We start from the raw sequence: 27,533 nt of genomic DNA, 5'->3' as shown, positions 1-27,533 counted from the left end.
GTATGTAGATGATGGACTGTGACTTGAAACAGTACAGCTCAAAAAGATAATTGTGTGGAAATGCTAAAACATCTATGCGCGGTCTGATAACCATCTCCTGACGAATATTTAATTCTCTGCGCAGTCTTCATCCACGGGATCGTTATCAAAAGGACATGCCATGTTAGTGAAAAAAGTCGCCACCTACTGTTTCCTAATGGACATCTAATACTGACTCTGATTTTTTAAATGATTTTTTTAATGACAGACGGCAGAACTAGGCTACGCCAAAACTCGCCTGCTGACTGAATGAATGAGGAAATCAAATGGAGTGTGTGGCTCTGAAAGAGGGCGGAGACAGAGAGAAACTCGAGGTTCATTGAGAAAAACCTGGTCCCGACCAGGTTAGGTTCACAGAGTCTGTTACTACGGTAACTGACCGAGAGCTTAAGTTACCTCTCTCTCTGAAACAGGCTAGAGTTACCCCTCTTTCTCTGGTCTGAGTTACCTCCCTTTTTGAAACAGAAAACTCAGAGTTTCCCTCATTTCAGGGTTAACAGACTCTTGAGTTTTCACTAAACCTGCTTTGTGAAACGGACCCAAGGGTAATAAGAAAATTGTTGCTGTGTAATCTAACACTATGTTTTATCATATTTCCATTTCTCCACATATACTCTCTAATTAAGGAACCTGTTTAGTCCAGTCTGGATCTTATGAGTGCAGTCACCATGAATTATGAGAAACCCATTTATTGCACACAGTTGTGTATTGTAAGAATTTTCCTACCTGTGTTTGTTGTGAAGTTGGATGTTTTGACTTTAACCACCTGAAAGACATGAGAGTATTAATAATAATGATAACAATGATAACAATATCACAAAGCCTTTGTATTTAACATGTTTCAACATTTTACTTAGACACCGATTTAGTGAGTCAAGTTGTGTGATATTGAAAGACTCAAAAAAAAACATGTCATCTGCATATCTGTGTTCTGTTTGTGTATGTTTGGATGTTGTGGCAACACGTACACACCACAGAAACTGCCCAGGAATAGAACCCTGAGGAACTCAACAAATGCATCTTTGACTTTGAATTCACAGTAAACTAGGATCACCACCTCGTACCAGGAAGAACATACTATAGTATAATGAAGATATGAATGTAAAAAAGACCTTGAAATTTCCATCCATTGAAGGCATTCAGGCTGAAATAACTGACAGTATGAAATGCAAGAGTTGTAAAATAATTTATACTGACAAATAACAAGTGTGATTAACAAGCAAATCACAGATTTAAAAAAAGAAAAAAATATGGACAGAAATACCATTGTTTCAGGTAGATAGATTTGGTAATAAAACAGACTTCTGACACTTACCAAACGACAATAACCACACAGATGAGTATGATGATCCCGATGATCCCTCCAACAACTGCCCCCCATGGTGAAGAGCTATCAAGTAGTTTTACTCCTGCAGAAACAAAAAAATTATATGTGAAAAAGTAAGGTTAATACCTTGCATAGCTGTCATCCAGCTTAATGTAAGGCTCAGCTTGACTTTCTACAGTGTTTTGCATATGTATTTGTGGAAGTGAGCATGTTTGAGGTGTGTGAACAGCTCAGGAGGGCAGTGCCAGGTGAGGTGATTGGTGCAGCTGGTGCTTGTTGGTTGATCATACTATTCCTTTAAATGCAGAGGCGTGCTCGAGCTCAAGGGTCTCAGGAGTGAGAGGAGTCAGAGGAGAATGGTAGTCCTGCTTTCTGAGATAAGTATATGTCTTTGGGAGGCTAAACTATATGCCTTCCGAGACTCACTGGTCAAGGTAGCAGAGGAGAAGTTGACAGAACTGTGTGAGACTGTGCTGAATAGGACCTGTAATAATACTGACCTCTGCTACAGCATTGGTTTGAATGGAAAAGTGCTGAGTCAACTACGTTTGCAGATGTAGTGTGGAATGAATTTTACACTGTACAATAAGAAAAGTGAAAATCTGTACCAGCCGTGATTGGAATAAAGCTCATACAAAATTCAGTATAGAAAATCTTCTGTCTCACGTTTCGCCTTATTTTCCTTTGTTGCTGAAATTCTCTCCATTCTTCTCTCTTCCCAATGCCAAACTTCATTCATACATTTCCAGCCTCTTTATTTCTGCTTCCCCATACTGTCCCCCCCCTTTTCACAAATCTCACAAGTCCTATTTTAAGCACATCATTCCCATTTAAGTATATGTTCACATTGATACTTAAATAATACAACATAACTACAACAACTAGGTACAGCACAGTTCTGTTTACCTTCATTAGTCAGATGGATCTCTGGTGATGTTTCAGTACCAAGATCATTTGTGGCCACACAGCAATAAATTCCTCCATCTGTCACATTAAAGCTGAAAAAGTCTCCTTCAGACACTTTGATGGGTCCATCATTGCTGGTCTTGAACCAGGTGAAGCTGCTGACGGGAGGATTGGCTCTGCTGGAGCAGGTCAGGTTCACCCAGCTACCTGCTGACACCAAACCTGATGGAATGATGGACACTGAGGTGTCCTTGGGAGCATCTGAGGAAAATGTGAGATTAACTTTATTCATGAGAATCAGCTGACATCACATGAATCATCTTGTGCTGACAGGATCCAATAACAAACACTGGTTGTCTTACATGAAACATTGAGAGTGTTTCTCTCCTCTGCTGTCTTATAGTTTCCTCCATCCACAGGATATGTGGCAGAACAGGTGATGGTGACTCCATCATGTTTGTCTGACAGAGTGATGGTCTCCTGGATTTTAGCTGTGAAGGTTTGATCTGTGTTCTCCTCTATTGTGTTGTGAGGGTGTTGTTGGAGATTCCAGGTGAGTTTAGGAGGGGAGTGTGGACAGGGAGTGGAAGCTGAGCAGGTTATAGTGACAGACTTCTTCTCCTTCAGATCACCTGAGATCTCAATTCTGGGCCTCGGAGGAGAATCTGTGGTTTCAAATCAAACATTTTACAGTAAAGAATACAATATGTTACTTAGTACCAATGATCAACATCTGCAAAGTTGACCCTTCATTGTAAATGTGTAAAAATCCAGTTATGTAGATTTTGTCCTCCACACATGATAAATGTAAACGAGTGAGAGAAAGTGACCACATGAGAGTTCCCCTTTTAAAAGTTTGTTAACAGTAACATTCATTCTTTTTAACAGTTACCAAAATATGTACGTTACAATATGATATGCAATACAATATGTGTATATTGTAATATATAAGGAAACATCCTATCAGTTTTCAATTATTAGAACATTGTGGATATCCTGACTGATCACAGGCTGGTTTCTGTAACATTTGGCCACAAATGATACTGTCTATCCTTCCACAGTAGTTTCACAATGAAGACAAGGATCACTGTGTTTGCTGTTAAAGCCAAAGCTGCAACAACAAGAGACTTACTTACCCTTAACTGTTATTTGAAGAGGATCACAAGCAGCTGTTGCAATGAATGGCCAGTTCGCAATTCTGAAGTAGTATGTGTCTGTGTAACTTGTGATTAAACTGGAAAATAAAGTGGTGCAGTTTTTCTGACTCGGGTCTCCAGTAATACTCATTGGGTAGGTGTTAACTGTCTTACTACTGTTGAAAATCACATTGTTTGGATAGATGCCAAATCTGGAGTCATTTTTAATCCACACTCCAAAGGAAGGGCTTGTGCTGCTGAAGTCCTCTTCTGGTTCAGATCTAAAGTTACAAGGGATTTGCAAACAAGATCCACTCAGTGCTTCCATGTTCTTTGGTGCAGTAATGTATAGGTTCTTTGAACAGGAAGCCCAAGCACCTGTAAAATCAGATCCATGATTAACAAAATGTAGGAAAAAAACTGCACTAAGAGAACATTTATGATAAACAAAGCAGAAGTATGTCACATGCTGATATTTTCACCCTGTCTTGTTGACAAATTCTTTAAAAAACATTTTAATTCTCACTCAGGATGAGAAGAAAAAACTAACTCTAGGCCTATCTACTCTGGTGTTTCTACATTGTTACGAAATGAAGTTCAGACTGTAAATGATTCAAGTAAACAGCTCACCTGAAACAAACAGGACGCTCAGTAACATGCTGTTGGTCACCATATTCACAGACAGAAGCTGGCTCCCTGGATTTTGTGAACACAAAAACACGGTTACCGTTCTGTTGTCCTAATCTTAAACTTACAAAGCATTCACTGTCGTTTAAGGCAACTTCCCTACTTCACTGTCACACAGGAAACTTGCCCTGTTCAACCAGAGTTCACTGTTTTTTTATAAGCAGCAATTAAAGTCTCCTGCAGAGCTGTGCTTCAAATCAATCAAATCAATCAAAGCTAAAGAAAACAAAACAATGAGTTCAGTTAAATGTTTCTTCACCCAACGAGCCCACGGCTAAAAAGGAAATGAAAATGTGAATGTAAGATTTTAGAGTTAAATGAGGAAAGTTATTTTTAGCAGAACTGAAACTTACCGCCAAATCAAGCCACTGTTACATGAAAGACATAGGACTTGCTGTTAAAGAAATGCAGTTCACTGTTTGATGGCAAAGTTGCTCGATATCACATGACCCCCATGACTAAAATGCTGCAGTTTTGCCCTTGCTGCTCATATCCTGTGAGTAAGGAAGTCAGATATTACGACATCCTAAAATGTTTAGGTTTCAAATGACATGACTCATTGCAAGCCTTCATTTGTTTTTTACATAATTCACCTCAATAATGACATGATTGAGCAGGTGAAAGTATGAACGTCTCGTGATTAACATGTACAGATACCACAATGTTTGTTGCTGAGTTCTGCATTATATCAGCAGTAATCTACACAGTTACACAGCTGTCATGAACCTGTGTGAATACATGCTAAATGATAGAAGAAGTGATAAACACTTCACACTTTATGGCCTTGCAAAAAATTTCAGAGTCTCTCTTAAGACATTTTTATACAACACACTTTAAATGCATCCAATAGAAACACCATATACACAGTGATAATTAAATTCATAGTCTAAACATCTTTTTGGTGTCCTAAATATCGCATTAATTTCTACATATGCAGATTTTTAAAATTCTATTACAAAAACCTTTTGAAAAAGCCCTGCCTGCCCATAGGATTAATTTTTTAAGTTTCCTTGAAGAAAATCTAAGAGTTCAAATATTTCTGTCTTTTTAATAATTTTTTTTATTTTTATTTAATACACTTCACATGCATCCAGTTGTGACACAGCAGCTAAGCAATGAAAATTAAATACATGATTGAAGCATCTCTTTGATGTCTTAAGAACAAATTGGAAAAAAAAATCAGCAGCCAAGAATCACTTGAATCACACAAAAGTTAAATCATTAAAGAAGATATTATTATTTTTGTGTTAAATTGATCTTAATAACAGACACAAAGCAGGAAAAAAACATTTCCAAAAACCTTAGATATTATGCACCCAAATTTAGAAAATCTACAGAGAAAATCTATAATGTTGTGCATTTATTGTTGTATTCATAGTGCACAAAACATCTTCCTCCTCTCCTTCTGGCTCATGATGGTTGTAACTCCACAGCACTGTTGACATACACCGTGTCTACTGCTTCCTGTGGAAATGAAACAACAGGGAGAGAGAGGTGTTAGTGCTCTGCAGTGAATTTACTGCAGCGGAAAAAGCTTTAACATATTTGTGTACCAGTTTCACCAGTTGTGTTGCGATTGTGTTAGCGTCCCAGGGCCTCACAAGAACCACACTATAGAGCAACGCCAACAACAGTAAAGCAATCAGCCACATAAATACGGCCTTCATAAAGTTAACACACACACACACGATAATGCTCACCTTTATAATCATCTTTATGAGGTAATAACTTGTCAGTGTTGTGTTTACAGCTCTTTAAGCTGACCCCAAGTGGCCAAAAATAAATGTGTGCAGCTCTTTTGCCATAGTAGCTTTTTTGGTTGTTGTTGTTGAATATTTTGTTTTAGTCATGCTTTTAATGTCTACATATTTATGTTTTATGTTCTGTAATCATTGATCTGTGTTTTTATAGATGAATAAATTGTACATAAAAAGCTGTTATGGCAAACATGTTAGCTAAAACTGTCTATTTACACATCCAGCAGATACAGACTAACATTATTATGATTTGGAGACATGTCTCTGGCCACCTGGAAGATCTAAGTCCAATATTCATCATTGTTTTAGCAAGTAAATGCTCCATTTGTGTACCAGCTATTTATTAATTTCACCAGTCTGCGGTGTCTTGTGTCATAAATAGCTTTTTTGTTATTTCCTTTCCCTCAGCCTACATTACTTTCAGAATCAACAGTGACCAGTGAAATCTGCAAATAAAGCCATTAAGTGAGGGATCAGGAATTAATGGCCAACATGGAGGTGTGAAACGTTCAACACGCAGCAGAGGATGGTTGCCTCCGCAAAGGCCTTTGATTCCTGATAATAGGCACCTTGCAGGGCATTATCCCGCTTACACCATGGTCACTTTGCAAACAATGTTTTCATGCTTTTTGCAATCATAATCTTAAGTTTTTCACAAGCTGCAACTCGGTTTCCACTCACTCACATCTACATCACTGACTTACTGATTGGCCACACTTCATATGTAGTTTTTAATTAGTTGTTTACTTTGTTATAATAAATATCTTTTGATTTAACACCCTCCATTGTGTCCCTTCCAGAGTTTGTCCTAGGAGCCAGGTTATAACAGTGAACAGTACACAGTGGATATAATTTGACAGTATGTTTAACAACAAGACTAGCTGGCTATTGAGCCATGTCACTGTCCCTAAATCAATATTAAGATTTTCACAAAGAAACAATACGCAATGTGTAACATTACTGTCGACCGCAGCCTGGAGTAGTGGGTTGAATAGCAAATGGGATGTGAGATGTTCATTAAAGTTCAGAGATAAAGTGTAGTCCCTGCAGCACTGAGGGACTAAACTCAGGGTTGTAAAGAAATTACAAACAGAGGCTTTGACTGCATTCCTATCGCCATGGTTACTAATATTACACAGAGGCTGATACTATTATGTAGCCAGCACATACATTTAGACAGTGAACAGACAGTTCCACCAGAACTATTGGTTTTTGACGGACACCCTGCAGCCAATCAGAATCGATTTTTCACCCAGACAGTGGTGTGAAATTGATTCTTAGACAGTGAAGTTGCTCGATAATGAAATACCTCTCCTTATTTAGTGGCTAACCTTCACTGGTTTGGTGGAGTGTCTTGATCTAAACCAGCTGGAAAGAAAAGAGTGAATGAGGGTTTTTTGTTTTTGCTGGACTGATGGTGATGTGTCTCATACAGCCAAACCACATTTAAAATCAGATCAGTTAGTGAGTAGCTGCAAGTGTCACATCATGGAAAAGTTTGTCTCACCACTCAAAGATGACCAGTGTACTGATGAGCATTATAATTCCCAGGATCTTCACTATAACTTCAACACTAACTGCTTCAGACTGTTGATCATCTGCAACACAACGGCACAGTCACCTTCCACTTACTGAGAAATGTTATCACTCTGAAGTATCTTAATGTCTGTGGTTACCTTCAAATATCAGCTGACGTCCTGTTGAGAGTTGAATGTCGAGATCATTTCTGCATCCACAATAATACACTCTGCCTCGATCACTGTTGGTCACCTTAAAGCCATAAACCTGTGTATCAGCTTTGATCATTTCCAGTCTGCCATCAGTGATCATGAACCACACAAAGTTGACAACAGCAGGGTTTCCTCTGCAGGAGCAAGTCAGGTTCACCACGCTGCCAACTGACACTGGATCAGCGGGACTGATGACCACTGAGGTGTCCCTGGGAGAGTCTGGAACGTTTGGCACATGATGAGAAAAGATCAGTTGTATTGCCACCTGCTATCATCTTCATAAAACAACAACAACAAAAAGTTTTACATGAAACATTGTGTCTTTCTCTTCTCTGCTCTTCTCTCTATAGTTTCCTTCACCCACACACAGAATTTACAGAGTAATTCACGCAGTATTTACCTTTAACAGTCAGATGGATCTCTGGTGATGTTTCATTACCAAGATCATTTGTGGCCACACAGTAATAAACTCCTCCATCTGTCACATTAAAGCTGTAAAAGTCTCCTTCAGACACTTTGATGGGTCCATCATTGCTGGTCTTGAACCAGGTGAAGCTGCTGACGGGAGGCTTGGCTCTGCTGGAGCAGGTCAGGTTCACCCAGCTACCTGCTGACACCAAACCTGATGGACTGATGGACACTGAGGTGTTCTTGGAAGCATCTGAAGAAAATGTGAGATGAACTTTATTCATTAGAATCAGCTGACATTACATGAATCATCATGTGCTGACAGGATCCCATAACAAACAGTGGTTGTCTTACATGAAACATTGAGAGTGTCTCCTCTGCTGTCTTATAGTTTCCTCCATCCACAGGATATGTGGCAGAACGGGTGATGGTGACTCCATCATGTTTGTCTGACAGAGTGATGGTCTCCTGCATTTTAGTTGTGAAGGTTTGATCTGTGTTCTCCTCTATTGTGTTGTGGGGGTGTTGTTGGAGATTCCAGGTGAGTTTAGGAGGGGAGTGTGGACAGGGAGTGGAAGCTGAGCAGGTTATAGTGACAGACTCCTTCTCCCTCAGATCACCTGAGATCTCAATTCTGGGGCTCGGAGGAGAATCTGTGGTTAAAAAAAAGAATCAGACACTGCTCCTCATGTTCTTGTCTTGACTGATAAAAGAAACTCTCTTACCTTGAACTGTTATTTGAAGAGGGTCACAAGCAGCTGTTGTGCTGTATTCACTGTTCTCAAATCTGAAGTAGTATGTGTCTGCATAACTTATGATTAGATTAGAAAATAAAGTGGTGCAGTTTCTCTCACTCAGGTTTCCAGTGATATTCATTGGATAGATATTAACTGTCTTACTACTGTCAAAAATCACATTCTTTGGAATTCCGCGGTTAGGAACACTTTTAATCCACTTTCCAACATTTTGTGTGCCATCCTTATGTAAGTTATCATTTGTAATGTAACATGGGATTTGCAGACAAGATCCACTCAGTGCTTCCATCTTCTGTGGTACAGTAATGAAAGGGTATGTCCCTTCAGGACAAGCAGCCAAAGCACCTGTGAAATCAGACTCATGATTAATACAAGATGACAGAAATCTCTCTGAATAGACAAATATACATCAACAGTATGATGCTGCATGTAGTTTTTCAAAATTATCTCTATCTGCACTGAACAAACAGCTCACCTGAAAGAAAGAGGATATGGAGCAACATGTTGAATGTTGCAATGCTCACAGACAGAGCTGCCATCACCTACAAACACAATCATGCAGATACTTTTTAAACATGAGCTATTACTGTGTAAAGAATGTGAGTATGTGTAACAAAATCTCTAATTAGAGTGCAATCATTTACACCAGAAACTTGCACCATACAACCAGGATTCAGTGTGTTTAATTAGTGATAGATGATCAACTGCAGAAGCAAATTCTAATTAACACCACAGTCGTAAAATGCTGCTGAATCAAACTCTTACCTATACAGCTTAGTTCTGCTGAACAAAATGATCAAATTAGTTATTAGATTTTTTTTTTCTGAAGTTCATGAAGAGCAACAAAATAATATCTTTGTCCTGGCAAAAGAAAAAAAGCTACAAAGCAAAATACATGGGGAAACAAAATCTTGTCTTACCAAACAAGCCCAAATCAAAAACAGAGTAGCAAGGAGGTCCTTTGATAGGTGATTTCAAAGTGAAGATCAGTTCGTGATTGTGAGCTGATCTACATATAACGCACTTCCCTATTTAGCGGTTGTAATTTAAAACTTCCCGTGTCTCTACACTACAGTATATGTCTGGATTTGTTTTACATTTGCAAAATATCATCTGAGCTGAGTGACTTACAGTAAATATCAGAGAAATACAGGAAGTTCTCATGTTTAAAGCTCATATTCTGTGTGGAATGTGTCATATAAGCTAAATTACAAAAGATTATGAATTGATCTAAGCACAAAATTTATTATTATCTTACTATTTTGCAAACTGTCACGGAACATCTGTCCCACTTGCTCTGGGCAGAAGAACCATTTTATATTAAGAACATATTAGATATAGATATACCACACAGTCATTAAATAAACATTCATTAAAGCACTATATTTTTTATTTAACTTATAGTTGTTGTTTTTTTTACATCAGGAAAACAAATTTTTACCACAGTCTCAGACCACAATTATCTTGTTAGGGCTCTGGCTTGTTCACAAACATCGTTAGGAAAGGCCAGGCGATGCAAATTTCAAAGCTTTATGAATATTCTGACTCCTGAGACCTTGCCAATTTTTCTTTTTCTTTCTGTGTAATCAGGGCCTTATGGGTCTTGTAGTCAATGACACCCCTGACCTCAAGTGCACTTTTAAATGATCACTAGCACCGTAGACTGTTATAAATGTACATCAGTGATTAACAAATGACTTCTCTGTTGTCTTAAGGGGGAAAACAGTCTTTCTTATCAATTTAGATTTTCTAAAAGTGTTTTTAATATACAGTAAGCTCCTGAATAGACATTTCTGTCTGCGTTGATTAGTTTTTAACTCATATTCACACATTCAGTATACTGTTTTACTCTCCTTCTTTGAAAAGCACCTGTAAAAATCCTTAGAAAAACATGTGCAAAAGATTTCTTTTCTGTTATTTTGTGATGTACTTTGAATCTGAACTATGTGAGGCTTCATGTTATGATCCCATTGTGATTTCCAGCTAATACCTCCCAGTATGAGTCATGTGCAGTATCTTTTTTTTTTCTTCAAGAAAATAGTCAGGCGCAGATTAACAAAAAACCAAAAACTTTATTTCTGTGCGTTGAAACTTTTTTAACTCAATGAAAGAAGCACTGATTCTGACTGTTGATAAAAACTTCCGTTACCTTTCGTATGAAAACACGCATGTACATGTACTAAAAATGGAACAAAAACAGCTCTTAGTTAGATTAATTAGGTGAATTTTACAAATATGAAGTTGCTGATCAGTGCAGTATAAATCCTGTAAATATCCTGTAATATTCCTGCTACTCAAGTCATAATATACTTGCCTGTCTCTTGAGGTCATTATATGGGATCACAGGCCTCTTTAAACAGTAAAAGCATACACACACACAAAGGATGAAGTTCAGCTCAACAAGTCAAACATGGGCACACATAGCTGCTCCAACATGCTACAAGAGGTGTATTTTAGCCCCTTTAATCTCAAAGCCTTAAATGCAGTATTTTGTAATGATTCTGTACTCAAAACAACATCCCATTCACTTCTACACTGGCAGTTTAAATTTTTTTTTTTTTTTTTAATCAAAACGCAAAATGGGTCGGGTCGTTACACAGCTGTCATCAATCCGTGTGTATTTGTGATAGATTATAGAACAAATAATAAAAGATGCATTCCTCCTGAACACCTCCTGCTGTGTAAAAAAACTTTTGCAGGAAATCTAAAAGTTCAAGTATTTACCCTTCCTCTTCTGTCTTACACTTTACATGCACCAAACAGAAACAGCAGCTAAGCGGTGAAAGTCAAATACATGGTCTGAACATCTTTGTGATATTTTAAGGAGAAGCCATGAATCACTTCAACAAGATGAATTATTTAAGATGTTACTTTGTGCTATGCTGATTTTTATGACGAGATGCAGAGCAGCAAAAAACATAAAATATTATTCCATTAAGTTTAGCAAATCTACAGAGAAAATCTACACTTTATTGTAACTGGCACAGTGAGACTAAGTGAGTACAGACTCAACTATACAGTATGTCGTTGTATTTGTAGAGAACAAGACATCTTCCTCCTCTCCTCCTGGCTTATCATGTCTGTAACGTCACCGTACTGTTGACGTAGACTGCGTCTCCTGCATCCTGTGGAAATGAAACAACACAGAGAAAGTGGGGTTAGTGCTCTGAAAGACAAAAAAAAAAAAAAAGCTCCAACATACGATATTTTTACTATCTATTCAGTTGCCATTGTGTAAGTGCCACCAGGCCTCATGACAACCACATTATAAAATAGCTAATGGAGCAATCGACCACCACAAGAGGTTCCTTACAGGATGATGTTTACCATATCGTCTTCATAAGGTGTTAACATGCCAATGTTACGTCTAATGTTTGACTGACAGTTTAAGTTTTCACAAAAGGCTTAATTTCTCTTTAGCTGTGGGATTTACACAGTTGCACAGAATCCCTTAAAAGGTTTCCTTAGTTAAGGACAAACAGTAACTCATTTGTCGCATTTAAAGAGATTTTACAGCAGTACAAGTTTCCATGGAGATTGTTTATTTGCTTGGACTCATGCTTGTGATGCCTGTTATTGTCTCACAAAGTTGGCTTATGGTTAGATAGTGAAAAAATGGCAAAAGAAAAGAGGATAAGAAAATCATATTGGTCAGAGGAGGACAAGATACTTGGAAGAATAGTATCATTGAAAACACAGACTACAAAGTAAATCTGATCCCCAAACAGAAAACGATTGTAGGGAGAAACTGCAACAAAAATTAATTCAGTCATATCTACAGTGTTGAATCAAAAGCATATCCCTTGGCTTCTCTTGGTCACAGAATACTCTTCTCAGGGTGTGTAAGTTTTTTCATGTTTTTTTTTTTTTTTTTTTTACCTTGCTTTGGTTGCTGGGGTCTTTCGTGCAATGGTGTAGGGATTCCTTAAGCACAAGACCAAGACAATGAGAAAACAATAAATACTTAAGTGAACAATTTCAGGAAACCTTACAGAGAACACTTAATGATGTTTTGTGCAACCAATTTTATTTTGAGGAAAATCCTAACTCAAGGTGTCTTTTGCAACCAGCCCCTGGTCTTTCAACACTCACCTCTGAAGGATAATTCCTGTATAACTGTTGTACATAATTGATTTACAGGAACTGAATTAGATAAGCTGATCGATAACGAAATACCTCCCCTTGCTTACCTTCACTGGTTTGGTGGATTGTCTTGATCTAAACCAGCTGGAAGAAAAAGAAGAGTCAATGATGGTCTTTTGTTTATGCTGTAGTAATAATAATCTGTATCAAACCACATTTAAAATGAAATCAATTAGTGAGTAGCTGCAAGTGTCACATCATAGAAAAGTTTGTCTCACCACTCAAAGATGACCAGTGTACTGATGAGCATTATGATTCCCAGGATCTTCACTATAGCTTCAACACTAACTGCTTCAGACTGTTGATCATCTGCAACACAACGGCACAGGCACCTTCCACTTACTGAGAAATGTTATCACTCTGAAGTATCTTAATGTCTGTGGTTACCTTCAAATATCAGCTGACGTCCTGTTGAGAGTTGAATGTCGAGATCATTTCTGCATCCACAATAATACACTCTGCCTCGATCACTGTTGGTCACCTTAAAGCCATAAACCTGTGTATCAACTTTGATCATTTCCAGTCTGCCATCAGTGATCATGAACCACACAAAGTTGACAACAGCAGGGTTTCCTCTGCAGGAGCAAGTCAGGTTCACCACACTGCCAACTGACACTGGATCAGCGGGACTGATGACCACTGAGGTGTCCCTGGGAGAGTCTGGAACATTTGGTACATGATGAGAAAAGATCGAGTGTCTGGCCACCCGCTATCATCTTCATAAAACAACAATAAAAAATCTTACATGAAACATTGAGAGTGTTTCTCTCCTCTGCTGTCTTATAGTTTCCTCCATCCACAGGATATGTGGCAGAACAGGTGATGGTGACTCCATCATGTTTGTCTGACAGAGTGATGGTCTCCTGGATTTTAGCTGTGAAGGTTCGATCTGTGTTTTCCTCTATTGTGTTGTGAGGGTGTTGTTGGAGATTCCAGGTGAGTTTAGGAGGGGAGTGTGGACAGGGAGTGGAAGCTGAGCAGGTTATAGTGACAGACTCCTTCTCCTTCAGATCACCTGAGATCTCAATTCTGGGGCTCGGAGGAGAATCTGTGGTTTAAAATTAAACACAGATTTCATTTAAAACAGTCGATCATAGTAACTTAACAGATACCGTTGACCAGTAATCTAGCCATTAGCATTTAGCTCAAAGCACCTCTGTGCATAAATACAGCCTTACAGATACTGACTGAAAAACAAAAACTCTCTTACCTTTAACTATTATTTGAAGAGGATCACAAACAGCTGTTGACACAAATGGCCAGTTCTCAATTCTGAAGTAGTATGTGTCTGCGTAACTTGTGATTACACTGGAAAATAAAGTGGTGCAGTTTTTCTGATTCAGATTTCCATTAATACTCAACGGATAGGTAGTAACTGTCCCACTACTGTTGAAAATCACATTGTTTGGATATCTACCAAAATCAAGGTTATTTTTAATCCACACGCCAAAGGTTGTGCCTGTGCTGTTGAATTCCACTTCAGATTTAGCACGAAAGGTACATGGGATTTGCAGACAAGATCCACTCACTGCTTCCATGTTCTTTGGTGCAGTAATGAATAGGGCTGGATGATAAGGACAATCAGCCATGACACCTGTAAAAACATACTCATGGTTAAATTAAGTGAAAGCAATCTGCATGAAAGAAAAAATCATGATGAACAAACTTTGACAAAACAAAACAAAAAATAAGCAGCAGCACTTTGATTCATTTTTCATTCTGTTAATAATTATGATACAAAATTTTTTACTTCTCATTTCTTACTCAGGACATGAACAGATGGAAAAAGCATTTCTGTCTGCTCTGTTCTTTCTGTTTTGTTTCTAAATGAAGTTAAGACTGTAAATTATTCAAGTTAAGTTTCTAAATCAAGGTGACTAAACAAACAGCTTACCTGAAACAAAGAAGAAACTCAGTAACATGTTGGCTGTCACCATTTTCACACACTGGACTGTAATGACACTCATCACCTGGATATGCAAACACAGCAGTTCAGTTACTTCCTGTTCTTGATCATACAATTAATGTGGACCTAACTAAGCTTTTGTCTTCTTATGAAGTGACTTCTCCAGTTAAAATTCACACATTTCATTATTTACATGTACTGTACTGTGTTTTAAGTGATGAACATCTGCAGAGCTATATCCTGACATTTGTAAATTCTACTTGATATCACTTGACTTGATTTCAAATGAACTTAAAAGGCTAAGATGTAAAAATCAATAAGAAACAGTAAAACTTTTTGCCTTACCAAACAAGCCCACAGCAAAAAGGAGAAACAATGATGTCTTATGAATTTCAAGTGAAGTGCTGCAATCCAGGAATGTCAGCTAATGTCAGGAAATCTGTGCAACAGACCAACTACCCTATTTACGCTTTGTTTCACAAACGCAAGTTTTGAGACAACTCATCAAGCCCATTAGGTTTGGCATACAACTAGAGGATATCACATGACCTGAATTTCTACAGCTGTACAGAAAGGAAGCAGTTCTTTAATGCTCATATCCCGTGTGTATTTTTATCACACGACTCACTGCAAGCCTGTATGCCACGACTTCTTTATGTGGAATATATTAAACACAATGAGGGTGACACATGGAAGAGACAAACCATAGTGACAGATTAAAAAAAACTACACATTTTAGATGGCATGCTTTCTTTACTACAGTTGCTTGTGTTTGTGTTAATACATCTTCAACATAAAATACTGTATTTTGTTGTACTTCCTGTGTGAATCTAATCTAAAATAAATAAGGGACAGAAGATGTCTCATAGAGTTGTCGCAAAATAGATATTTTACAGCACCAGCAGTGTGATGGATGTCATAGTAAGTCACAGACTGTTACCCAGCTATCATAAAGTTATACAGACAGACAGACATACATACATACATTTATCCACTTATCCGTGGCTGGGTCTTGGGGCAGCAGGCCAAGCAAAGCACCCCAGACATCCCTCTTCCCCAGCGACGCCTTCCAGCTCCTTCTGGGGGCGTTCCCAGGCCAGACAAGATATGTAATCTATCCAGCATATCCTGGGTCTACCTCAGGGCCTCCAACCAGATGAATGTGCCCGTAACACCTCTTACTGGAGGCGCCCAGGGGGCATCCTCTTCAGATGCCCAAACTTTCTCCAGATGTCTGTGCTCCTCACCCTATCTCTCACAGAGGAAACTCATTTCAGCCGCTTGTGTCCGTGATCTAAATCTTTCGGTCACTACCCAGACCTCATGACCATAGGTGAGGGTTGGGACGTAGATGGACCAGTAAATTAAAAGCTTCGCCTTCTGGCTCAGCTCCTACTTCACAGTGGACTCCACACCAAACCAATACATCTGACGCTTGATATCACCATCAATCATGAACAAGACTTCGAGATAATTTAACTCCTGGGCTTAAGGTGGTAACTCTCTCCCAACCCAAAGGGGCAATCCACCATTTTCCAGCAGAGAACCATGGCCTCCGACTTGGAGGTGCTGACTCTCATCCCAACTCCTTCACACTCGGTTGCAAACTGCAGGTCACGGTGTGATGAAGCCAACAGAAACACATCATCTGCAAAAAGCAGAGATGCAATTCTGAGGTTCCCAAACCAGACTCCTTCTACCCCCCGGCTACACCTCAAGATTTTTTTGATAATTTATCAATGAAATATGAAAATGCTTTCTTATATTTGACATGTTTAATTTCAACCATGCTGTCTTTTTTTTTTTTTTTTTTTTTTTAACACAGTTTACATAAGGAAACAAATGGTGAGGTAAAGAGAAATAGTTGATTTATCTTTAAAGGTCCAGTGTGTAGGATTTAGGGGCACCCGGCAGAAATGGTATATAACATTCATAACTATATTTCATTAGTTCATAATCACTTGAAAATAAGAATTGTTGCATTTTCATCACCTTAGAATGAGCCGTTTATATGTTCATGCAGACCAGGTCACAGAATTTGCCATGTTGTTTCTACAGCAGCCCAGAATGGACAAACCAAACATTGGCTCTAGGTAGGGCCATTCACGTGTTGGTCACTATACTTCTCCTACATGCTTGGCTCACAGAGGAAGTTTCAGTTTTGCAACCTCACTGCTACATACCACTAAATCCTACACACCAGACTTTTAAAAGAAACAAAAAGAAAATGTGCCATAAATCAGCCCCACTGTCTCACCACTCAAAGATGACCAGTGCACCGACAAGCTTTATGATTCCCAGGATCTTCACTATGACTTGAGCACCAACCACTTCAGACTGTCGATCACCTGCAACACAACAGCACGGTCACCTTCTACTAAATGGGAAATTTTATGACTCTAAAGCGTATAAGACCATAATTCTCGCTGTTACCTTCAAACATCAGCTGATGTCCAAGTGAGAATTTCGTAACATATGAATTTCCACATCCACAAAAGTACAATCTGCCTCGATCACTGTTGGTCACTTTGAAGCTGTAAACCGCTGTATTAACACTGATTAGTTCTGGTCTGCCATCAGTGATCATGATCCATCCAAAGTGGACAAGAGGAGGGTTTCCTCTGCAGGAGCAAGTCAGATTCACCACGCTGCCAACTGACACTGGATCAGAGGGACTGATGTCCACCATAATGTCTTTGGGAGAGAAAGGTTTTGCAAACTAGAGGTAAGATTAGAATATTCTACAGCAAATTAAAATGGTTTTAATAATGAAAAAAGGACTGAATGAAAAATTAGGTCTTACCTGAAACATCAAGTGTCAGAGTCCTCCATTCAGAGGATATCTGGCCAAACAGGTGATGTTGAATCCATTATGTTTTTCCGACAAAGTGACGTTCTCTTGGATTTTAGTTGTGAAGGTTCGATTCCCATATTCTTCTATTTGGTTCTGAGAGTCTTGTTGGAGATTCCAGTTTAGTTCAGGATGGGGCTTGCAGCAGGAGTGACAGCGGAGCAAGTTATTGTTACAACTCTGCCCTCAAGTAGTATACTTGAGGTTTCAATCATGGGAACTAATGGTGTGTCTGTGGTTAAAAGAAAAATGAGATTACTCAGGTTTTTTTCACTGCACAAATGACAAATATATTTATTATGTATTGTATATCATTTTGTCAAATAATCTCTTTTGTAAGAGAGTCAACAACCAAAAAACTCTTAAAATAGGTCCATAGCCCAATGGGATGAGACCATTATGTTTTTATAATTAAATTCAGTCCATCATAGTCTTACAATGCAAGTGCAAGATGTCTTGTCATTTCTTTATTTACTCCTGGGGTATCTGAAGTTGGACAGTCTCTAGATCTAGTCTGGTGAACAGTGGCTTTGAAGTTGAGATGTCATATTTGCAGGCATTTAATACAGTTTTAAACAAAAATTGTAGGCCATTATTCTCTTCTTGGGAATAAAAACTTGCCTATATTTTCTAAATACTTTGATGATCAGCATTTTATTTATCTTCTGTAATAATACAATGACAAACCTAAACTGCTTTTGGTGTATGATAATACAGTGACCATTTTAGGACATATCAGACTGAGATTGTCAGGCTAACCTCTGCATTGTCAAACTCAGCCTACATCTGCCTTGACCCAACTTCTCAGCTTTCATGAGAAGGGTCAAGGGTTAAAATATGTGACATGAATAAGGTGGAAAATCACTTTGTGGTAACCACATCTGACATAGATCATAAATACTAATGGACCAAGAGTAAAACCTGGTGGCACCTGTTTAGTTGAACTTGTTACAGGGGCTGATGATTTGAGACCACACACATGAAAACAATCCTGAGCAAGATCATAAAATTCAGTGTTTTTTTTAAGTACAACTATATGTTTGTACTTTAGCAGACTAAATCCCAACTGTTGAGGCTGAAGATTGCTCATAACTCAGAAACAATGTAGAAAAGCACACTGCATGAGAGGGAAATAGTTGTTCATGTTGTGTGTCACCACCATCTGACAGTGCAAAAATCAGGCCAAATATAACCTATGAGTAATACATGATGCACAAAGACACAGCAGATAACCTACATATCTAATTCATCTACTTCTGCTGATAGTCTTAAAATTAACCCTGCAACTTCATACTGCATTTCTTTCTTCAAAACAGGTGATAAGCCTGAGGGTTAGATTGCCATGTCCAATTTTCAAGACATCGAATATGAAATAATTTCATCAGGGAGAATTTACTTGCATCAGTATTGAAATAAATGGGCAAGGTCATGTATGTATGTATCTCCTTTCTAATGGTTGGTTTGTCCTAAAGTGACACACTTACATTCACTTTCAATAGGTCTGAATTCCATTTCTTGAGTCGTCACTGGCATTGCCATCATCAAGAGATGAGCTGTTACAGGAAAATTAGAAATTACTATTTTTTGCCTCTCAATGACTTTTGGAAAATAAATTTAACAAATATGTATGTTCCATATAAAACAACACATGGGCAACTAACCTGATAAAAGACTGTCAGCACCATGTTCTGCCAGGCTTGTATCAGTTCTCCAATGAACCTTAGAAACTTTGTGTGGACATGCACACATGTATAGGGCCTTTCAGTGAAAATTATTTATTTAAAAAATGGTGACGTTTAAATTAACATAAATTAGATCAGGAAATGCAATCCAAGTGAAACAATACTCAGAAAACTTACTCACTGTTTAGCAGAGCAGCTGTGGGACTTTGGCAGTGTACTGTCACATCAAGTGTCATCTAATTTTACTCTGACATTTGTATATGAGAACCCTGCAGAATCCAACCAACCAACTTCCCTTTGTACTTTCTAAGTTCTCAGCATTTACTGAGTGCTTTGTGTAAATTACCCTGAGCTTAGCTACTGTGAAAGTTGCATCACATTGCTGATTCACTTGACTCCTGATCAAGAGGACTTCTTCATTTTAATAGCATAGTTTATAAAACAAGTTTGTAATGGCTTCCATTGCCAGTATATGTAAAAGAAGTTACTGTGAGTGCAATCAGTGACTTTTATTTCAGACTGAAAATGTATACACCATATGTAAACCCCAAAATAAAGGCAATGTCTAGGGGAAAGCAGGAAACATCATGCAGGCTACATTCGTTGCCCTGCACACACAAGGCTTTCCACAGTATAAAATTACTAGTCATTTACAACTGCTGCTTTGCTATGCTGCTTAATCATCTGGGGAATTTAACTCCCTGGATTAAATCTGAGGTAACAAGTCTAGAGGTGACATGATCCTTGAGTCAGATCTAAGCTTCAAGTCCCACATCAACAAGATGACGAAAACATCATGCTAAGAGCATTTCTAAATGAAAAAGATGCAGAGGAACTGATTCACTCCTTTATTTCAAGTCAACTCACCTACTGTCATGCACTTTTTACTGTCTGGCCTCCTAAAAAACACCACTGAGAGACTTCAGCTTATTCAAAACTCTGCGGCTTAGCTATTAACCACAACCAAGAGGACAGAGCGAGTCAGGCCAGTCTGAGCTCAGTCTGAGCTCCTCCTTGTATAAAAAGCTCTAAATGGGATGGGAACAAGCTACATTGCTAACTCCCTTGTTAACCATTTGCCTCCAAGAACACTACGATCATCTGCAACTGGTTTATTGGAGGTTCCCAGCAACAGCTGGAAGATCGGGGACGCAGCCTTTGTCAATTACGTCCCAGAGATATGAAACACACTACCTATAGATATCAGGGAAGCTAGTTCGCTTAACATTTTTAAAATAAAGCTAAAAACTATCTGTTCACATCGCCCTTTAACTGACATTCCTCATACAGGTTTGGCTCTTTTTACACTTTTACTTTCTATTTACGCTTCATGCTGCTGCAACTCTTTTAAAATCTTACTTGATTTTATGATTTATAGTTTTACAGCTCTATCGATTTTATGATTCAGTTCTGTTTTATGTTCATTCTATTTTCATGTGAGGCGCTCAGTGCTGATACTGGCCCTATTGTAAACACTTTGTGCTGCAATTCCTGTATATGAGGTGCTACTGTATATTAATAGTGTTTATCATTATTAGAATTATCACTGTTTTATTAAATATAAATGTCATTGGTAAAAGGCTGTCAGTTAATCCAAAATGTGAAAACCAAAAAGTGAAAATCAGAAGTCTATTAACAACTTGCTCTACAAAAAGACTTTTATTTATTAAGAGAAACACATTTTGATAAAACCCTTAAACACACATTAAAAGCTTGGTTTTTTTACATCGACAAAATCATGTTTGGTCATAAACATACAGTTGTTCAGTTTGTAACAACCTCTTACTTCGTTGCAGCTTCCTCCTGCCTCACCCGGAACTGTATGTTCTTCTTTACACTGTTTATTTAATAGGTGTTATTCATTAGAATATTTACTTCCCACAGGAATCAATGAGCCCTGTGTTCAGTCTATTTTCCCTTCTTAAATTTGCCAGGTGTGGCTCCGGTCTTCTGCTTCTTTTTTGCTGATCCTTTAAGCTCAGGTTCCTAATTAGGGCAAAAGAAACAAATGAGTCCAACATTTAGAAGATAAATCAACATGTACAACAGCAACCTACTGTAAGAAAAGGAAACTGACAACATACACCATTCATAATAAAGCAGTCTACTCAACATTTCTGCTTACTCTCAACAGTTAACAAAAAAGACTTGATAAAGATTCAGGAATTAGATACCACACATACTGTGCTACTGTGGGTGGTTACATTAAAAATAGATTAAGTGCAATCATCCCATCATTTTGGAAACACATAGCTGCACTGTATTTGTTCTACCTTCCGTTTGGAGGACAGAGATCCCGTGACGGTGAAGAAAGAGTCCAGTCGTCCCTGTGTGCTGCCCTGTCGGCTCTTCATGATCTTCTTACAGCCGTTGCGGATCCTGTCCTCACTGAACACACATACCCAAATCAATCAATACATAAAATGTTACATGTTCTACTAGGCTCAATGTTATATCCAACAATCAATCTCCACCAATCAATTAAGTATTCCTGATTTCTGAACATTCCATTTTTTTCAGCATCAACAACAAGCATTTAAAACTGAATTTAAAAGACTGTAAAAAGTATTAAAACATCTGTTGGGGTTAAATGTAAAGAGTCCATCATGACGGACTCTTGAATGTGCTCTCAACCTCGTATCTTATGTACAGAGGCTGTGTGCTCAAGTGATGCTTAAAGCATAAACTCTGCCTCTAAATGGACAGCAGTGCAGCCTAGTGGACAGATGTGAACAGTGAACAGCTGGTCTGGCCATATAATCACAACAACAACCAATGTCGTCGCCATCATCATCAATAAAAGAGAACTCAAAAAGCAAGCACAGACAATGGATCCAAAATGACAGACGGTGTTAAAAAGAGTCTGCTGATGTTCCACCTGAACTGTTTCTCGTTACACATGAACTGGATCAGTCCGTCCTCATCTGGCTCAGTCCACTTCAACTCCACTGTGGAACAATCCACCACTTCTGCCTTCAAAAACAAATTCCTGGCCTCTTTGTACAGCCAGTCTTCTGGAGCAGGGTGCTTCTGCATGGAGGCAAGCAAGACAGACACAAAAAATGACACATCGAACCCCTGAGTTTAACGGCCCAAACTAATGGATTGTAGCAGACAGCAACTTACGTTGGGGTCAATGTTTTCAAGGATCTCCTCAATGGAGCCATGCTGTCTGATCAGGTCGATGGCTCTCTTGGGGCCAATCCCCTTGATGGTGCCGCAGTAGTCACAGCCCAGCAGAATACACAGGTCTATGAACTAGGATGGACCACGGAAAGAAGAATTAGTGCAAGAAAGATGGAAATATCACTCCTATACCTACAGTTTCACAGCATATACAGTTACTATATCCAGGAGAGGGCTGTGACATTCCTGTGAGTATTTGCATGGCTTGTTGATACTGCACTGCAGCGTTACAATTTGCATATTGGACAATCAGCGTGATACAAGCAGAAGGGGATGTTGAATTTTACCGCAGATAGAAAATGCCACTATGGTTAAATAAAGTGCTGCACCCTTTACCTGTTCATTGGTCAGACCGATGTCCTGCAGGATGCGACTGAAGTGGAACTCTTGGATAGGAAGTTTCCTAAAACAAATAAATTCCTTGATGTGTTATCAAGTTCATAAAAAATACATTACCATAACTATAACACAGGGCAGATCATCTCCTCTGGCCATAATATATGCTCATGTCTACTGCCTCACAGTGACACAATCAATAACACCATCATCAAATCCCTATTTGACATTTGTTATTACTTAAATCAAATACAGGAGAAGATGCAGGGGAAAGTACTACAAGTTTTACAGCTGTAGTGTCTAGCATGAAGGGGTCAATCAATCAATTTTATTTATAAAGCCCAATATCACAAATCACAATTTGCCTCACAGGGCTTTACAGCATATGATATCCCTCTGTCCTTTGGACCCTCGCAGCGGATAGGGAAAAACTCCCCAAATAACCCCTTTAACGGGGGAAAAAAATGTCATCTCTTTCATGATAATACTGGTGTAATTTTTAATATAATTTGAAAAATTTATATTGTGATCCTCGCCAAATTTTGACTGGTTGACATATTGACATCACACTGTTACCCACAGCAACAACAAGCATGGCTGAAAGCGAAATTATTACAGACTCTGTGGTGGTTCCAAAAAGACATCACAATATCACTTATTCTGTTGCAATTCAATTTTCTTGAATTAATAATAAAATTTGCTTTTACTAATTTGTCATATCGTCAATAATAATAATGTCGCAAAAATACCCTGAAATATCATGATATTGTTTTAGGACCATATCACCCACCCCCCACTAACATGCAGTGCAGTGTTTCTCCTGAATTACTCAGAGCTGGTAGGACAACCAAACACCAGCACAACATGTGAACTGTGACAGCAGTAAGTAATTTGCCCCCCTTTCGCCCTCAACACAATTGTGGATTATCAAGTATAATGGAACTGATTGCAGATTTAATTTCACCATCATCAAGTATAAAAATAAGATTGATTCACAGGTTAAAACTTAAGTTTTGCTAGAGTCCAAAGAGGAGAAAATCTCAGTTTTCTTAAGATCTCTGCCATAGAGCCTAACAGAGGAAATAAACGATGCAGTAACAGAGGGATGCAGGTGCGACATTACTTTGCTTCACTGGCGGTTAGATGTCTGAGCAGGACACTTGTTCCAAAGGTCAGCCCATCCATATCCTCTGTTGCTGTGGCAAAGACCTTCCCACCTTTAACCAGAGCAGCACAGCTGGCCTCCGCCTCACATGGAGCCTACAAAACAAAACACATTAGATCACATTTCACAGAATTATTCACCCAGAACTGTCCTGATGCAAGTGATTTCTCTGACATGAGGAAAATGCTTTAGTTGCAAGGCATACAGTAGAGAAGTGGGGATTTCATTATACATTAACTTCAAATTTACTTTTTAATTTCTTCAGATGGATAGAGAGTGAGGATGTCTCTGTTCAGGTGTCAAAGGAACAACATAAATAAACTTCTGGTGAGTTTTTGTCAACTGTTTCCTTCCTTATGGCCCAATTTTAAGATGAACACTTGCCATTTATGTTTTAACATTACATTTTATGTCTTTTAGGGCCTTTAAGGCCTGCATTAGTAATACACACGCCAACTGCACATATTATCATAGAAATGCAAGAGAGAGCACTGAAAAAAAACAGCACTTTAGGAAATACTCCTCAAAACTACTTAGTAAAATCAACATTGATACAAATGTGAAATATCCTTAAAGCCAGCAAGAGTCGCAAAGTGAAAGTTGATCTAACCTCAATGTAGGGAACTCCCATCAGGGTCAGCAGCTTCTTGCACTCATCATTATGCTGCTTGGTGACTTTTACCAGACGCTTGGTGAATTTGTCAATATTCTCCTGTTCCCCTGGATGGAGACAAACCATTTTTGCAGATATTTTAATGTATAGCCAAAGCACAATGTTCTTACAATATCTAGCTTATGTAAAAATATTGAGCCTGATAGTGATCACATTGGTATACACTCCAGCTAATTTGCCAGAAACACACTGATTTTGATCTCCAATCAACAGGGCCAGGGCCTACATAAAAACATAGCACAATAAAGCAAGACTGGCAGCACTCATGATTATTATTGTTGAATGAAGTGCAAAAAGCAGAGACTGTACCCATTTCCTGGGCTTGAGCAAGCAGCTTCTCAGCTTCTGCCCTCCTCTCTCCTCTCTTCTCCAGCTGGGGGTGACAGGAAGAGCAAAGGCAGAGTAAGAAAAAATACAAAAGACAGATAATGTACCTCAGAAAAAATAAACCTAATTTGTTAGTTCATAGGAGGGTGAGAGCAAATGTAGGTCTTTAAATGTTTAATGTAAAATAATTTGCCCCTTTCAATTGCCAAATAAATGATTTACACAGTAGGCAGCTTTAAAATATTTTTGCATTTACTGATCTGTCAAACAATAGATTACAAAGATTAACATCATAATTGAACATGGTAAAGAGTGCCACTCTCAAAAACCACACTGTTTGATTTCCAGGTGATCAAGACTACAGACTAAGTGCAAACAACAACAATACTACACAGAAATGATAATAAATAAAGACCAATGTGACTCCAACTCCTCAGAACCAAACCAAAACAAAGAAAAAAAGGGAGGAAATCAGAGCCCGTACAAACCTCTGCTGACTTGAGCTGTGGGGGCTTGCCGTCAAACACATACACAGGTTTGATGCCATGTTCCAGCATGCGGATTGTCCGGTAGAACATTCCCATCAGGTGGCTGAGAAAAAGAGCAAGCAGGTGGCAGAAACATTTCACCCTTGTGCCCAGACTTGAATTCCCTAGTCTCGAACCAATCCAAGAACTACAGTGTTCCTAATATGTCTCATAAAATGACTTCGCAGTCTGAATTTTAAATGTTTGTATGATGGAGGTTGTACCTTGTTGTTTCGCCATCCTCATTCTGCAGAACGTTCCCATCCTGTCGCACAGCAATCAGGAACTGGTAGATACACATGGAGGCATCTATGGCGATCTTCCTGCCTGCAAGAGTTCAGAAAAGCAGCCATCTTAATATTATTATTATTATTATATAATTTATGGCTGACAAAGCTGGAGCTTTATGTTTTACTTTAATAGATTATTAAGAAAAGCAGTACACAGGAAAGAAAAAAAAGACAAATATGAGGTCATGGGATGTTTACAAAGCCATGACAAATTTTCCTAATTTAAAGTAGGATGTCATATATGGTACATACAATAATCATGTGGAGTTTGACTCATTGGCTGAATAAACACACCATTTCCTTCACTGCTTTTCTCCCAATTCTTTTTGGAGTCATATGAGGTAGGTCATCTGTTTCAGAAGATATAAGTGTTTAACAGTATTAACAAAAAGGCAAGCAGTGATAAAGTTTTGGCGGAGCCAGTATTTTGTAATGGCTTTCTTACATGCTGCCATCTAGATCTTTAGTATACAGATATCACCTTTACTTAGTCCATCAGGGATATGTCCAAGATAAAGGGACGAGATTGCTGTACTAATACTAAAACCCAACTAAGATGAAATACTTGGCTTGACTAAATTAGTCTAAAGCTCAAATAATCTTTATTAAATTAAGCACATTTACCATTTCTGGGAGTGATTATGCTCTATTTTCATTCATCCTCCATCTTAATTGTATCCCTATACCATCTAATACAACATTGATCCACCTTACCCAAGGGATATCATAAAACTTTCTTCTGATCTCATTCCTATGCAGGCCTCATCATCAATATGTAGGAAAAGGGACCTATAATAGTTACCGAAGTAGTTCTTGATGTCTTGCTCTTTAATGGCACCTGGGGCCTGGTCAGCAATCAGCTTAGCAAGTCCGTGTATTCCCATTGTGTTGGACTGAAGCTCACACTGCAATCGCCAAAATCTGAAAAACAAAAGTATATTCACCCATCCTGACTATACTATACCCCCCAAATAATTGGCACATAACAACTGAGGTCCCCAATCGTTATTTAAAACACGAGATCAATGCACGACCCAGCTTTAAAAGTTTACATTTTGTTTACATTTGTAGACGAGCTACAGGTAATGGCTCAAACGTAGCCCAGATGTGTTCTGCGAGACTGGATTTACAGTAAAAGACGGCCACATAAAATTATCGGTTTTCTAAAGGACATCTGGTTTACGGGGACAGAACGTGTCCTGGCAAGTAACGTTAGCTCTGCCGCACAACGCGAGATTAAGCTGCAGACATACGGCGCGCTGGAGGGCTAAAACATACGTAACATCACACTTATTCATAATGTACACGCTATAAGCACACAGCAATAGTTGACATCCTCGAACTTGACAGGTTGAATTAGGTTAAACCGTTTTACTATTTACAACAGACTCACCAGTTAGCTGATGCACTCGAGTTTGTGCACTTGTCCCAGCGTCTCGAGCGCGAGAAATTGCGTCTCTTTCGCGGGAAATCAAATAGCAGGCATCGCCTATCAATCTATCGAGCACGGCACCATCAAAGCTGCTGAAGAACTGCGCATCGATAGTGCACGTTTGATTAGTCAGGTCTGAGTTCTAACCAGGAAGTGCTGGAAGGGCATTCGATTGGTTCATTGCGGTTGAAGGAAATCCGGTCAATACAGCTAAAATAATAGAGTCGCTTAGGTACCGTCTCAAACGGTGTTAATGTTGTTTTTCGGTGG

General features: G+C 38.6%; 2 protein-coding genes, 1 long non-coding RNA gene and 1 pseudogene across 4 annotated transcripts in view; all 4 read right to left on the bottom strand.

Annotated features, from left to right (window-relative positions):
* LOC117264519 (uncharacterized) overlaps positions 1-17,461 on the bottom strand; it is a 33,737-nt gene extending 16,276 nt beyond the window's left edge. Inside the window, exons 1-17 of the mRNA XM_078162605.1 lie at positions 17,228-17,461; positions 15,140-17,142; positions 14,783-14,858; positions 14,099-14,482; positions 13,634-13,936; positions 13,276-13,548; positions 13,107-13,230; positions 12,936-12,972; positions 12,625-12,669; positions 11,843-11,870; positions 7,960-8,243; positions 4,039-4,147; positions 3,409-3,786; positions 2,635-2,937; positions 2,273-2,533; positions 1,355-1,448; positions 766-805 (exon numbers count right to left, since the gene is read on the bottom strand). Coding sequence (XP_078018731.1) covers positions 766-805; positions 1,355-1,448; positions 2,273-2,533; positions 2,635-2,937; positions 3,409-3,786; positions 4,039-4,147; positions 7,960-8,243; positions 11,843-11,870; positions 12,625-12,669; positions 12,936-12,972; positions 13,107-13,230; positions 13,276-13,548; positions 13,634-13,936; positions 14,099-14,482; positions 14,783-14,855 — 2,736 coding nt within the window. The 5' untranslated portion in view covers positions 14,856-14,858; positions 15,140-17,142; positions 17,228-17,461. The remainder of the gene's footprint in view (positions 1-765; positions 806-1,354; positions 1,449-2,272; positions 2,534-2,634; positions 2,938-3,408; positions 3,787-4,038; positions 4,148-7,959; positions 8,244-11,842; positions 11,871-12,624; positions 12,670-12,935; positions 12,973-13,106; positions 13,231-13,275; positions 13,549-13,633; positions 13,937-14,098; positions 14,483-14,782; positions 14,859-15,139; positions 17,143-17,227) is intronic.
* On the bottom strand, positions 7,183-7,824 carry LOC144458883 (uncharacterized). Its single transcript, XR_013488252.1, has 3 exons — positions 7,529-7,824; positions 7,360-7,450; positions 7,183-7,220 (listed from the first exon to the last, which is right to left on the bottom strand). It is a non-coding gene; the product is annotated as an uncharacterized LOC144458883 (long non-coding RNA).
* On the bottom strand, positions 8,280-9,287 carry LOC144458880 (myelin-associated glycoprotein-like; annotated as a pseudogene). Its single transcript, XR_013488249.1, has 3 exons — positions 9,221-9,287; positions 8,716-9,090; positions 8,280-8,643 (listed from the first exon to the last, which is right to left on the bottom strand). The product of XR_013488249.1 is annotated as a myelin-associated glycoprotein-like (transcript).
* A 3,506-nt stretch (positions 17,462-20,967) lies between the features above and the next one.
* On the bottom strand, positions 20,968-27,330 carry fen1 (flap structure-specific endonuclease 1). Its single transcript, XM_033638424.2, has 12 exons — positions 27,225-27,330; positions 26,634-26,752; positions 25,766-25,868; positions 25,503-25,605; positions 24,997-25,060; positions 24,625-24,734; positions 23,973-24,109; positions 22,850-22,916; positions 22,454-22,585; positions 22,206-22,357; positions 21,601-21,715; positions 20,968-21,313 (listed from the first exon to the last, which is right to left on the bottom strand). The coding sequence occupies exons 2-12, from the start codon at positions 26,713-26,715 to the stop codon at positions 21,236-21,238; spliced, it is 1,143 nt and encodes a 380-aa protein (XP_033494315.1). The 5' UTR covers positions 26,716-26,752; positions 27,225-27,330; the 3' UTR covers positions 20,968-21,235.
* Between the last annotated feature and the right edge of the window lie 203 nt (positions 27,331-27,533).

This window comes from Epinephelus lanceolatus, chromosome 20 (assembly GCF_041903045.1).
Source record: "Epinephelus lanceolatus isolate andai-2023 chromosome 20, ASM4190304v1, whole genome shotgun sequence".
In the NCBI taxonomy this organism is placed as follows: domain Eukaryota; kingdom Metazoa; phylum Chordata; class Actinopteri; order Perciformes; family Serranidae; genus Epinephelus; species Epinephelus lanceolatus.
The sequence above is the reverse complement of the archived record's forward strand: the minus strand, read 5'-3'. Positions and strand labels throughout refer to the sequence as shown.

Bases quoted from the DNA above. Each gene is read 5' to 3' on its own strand.
- fen1 (XM_033638424.2), bottom strand. From the start codon at position 26,715: ATGGGAATACACGGACTTGCTAAGCTGATTGCTGACCAGGCCCCAGGT. The intron at 24,735-24,996 runs GTACAGTCTCTG...GTCTCCATCCAG, and splicing joins TGCTCAAGCCCAGGAAATGG to GGGAACAGGAGAATATTGAC. The intron at 22,917-23,972 runs GTAATGTCGCAC...TATTTGTTTTAG, and splicing joins CTAACCGCCAGTGAAGCAAA to GAAACTTCCTATCCAAGAGT.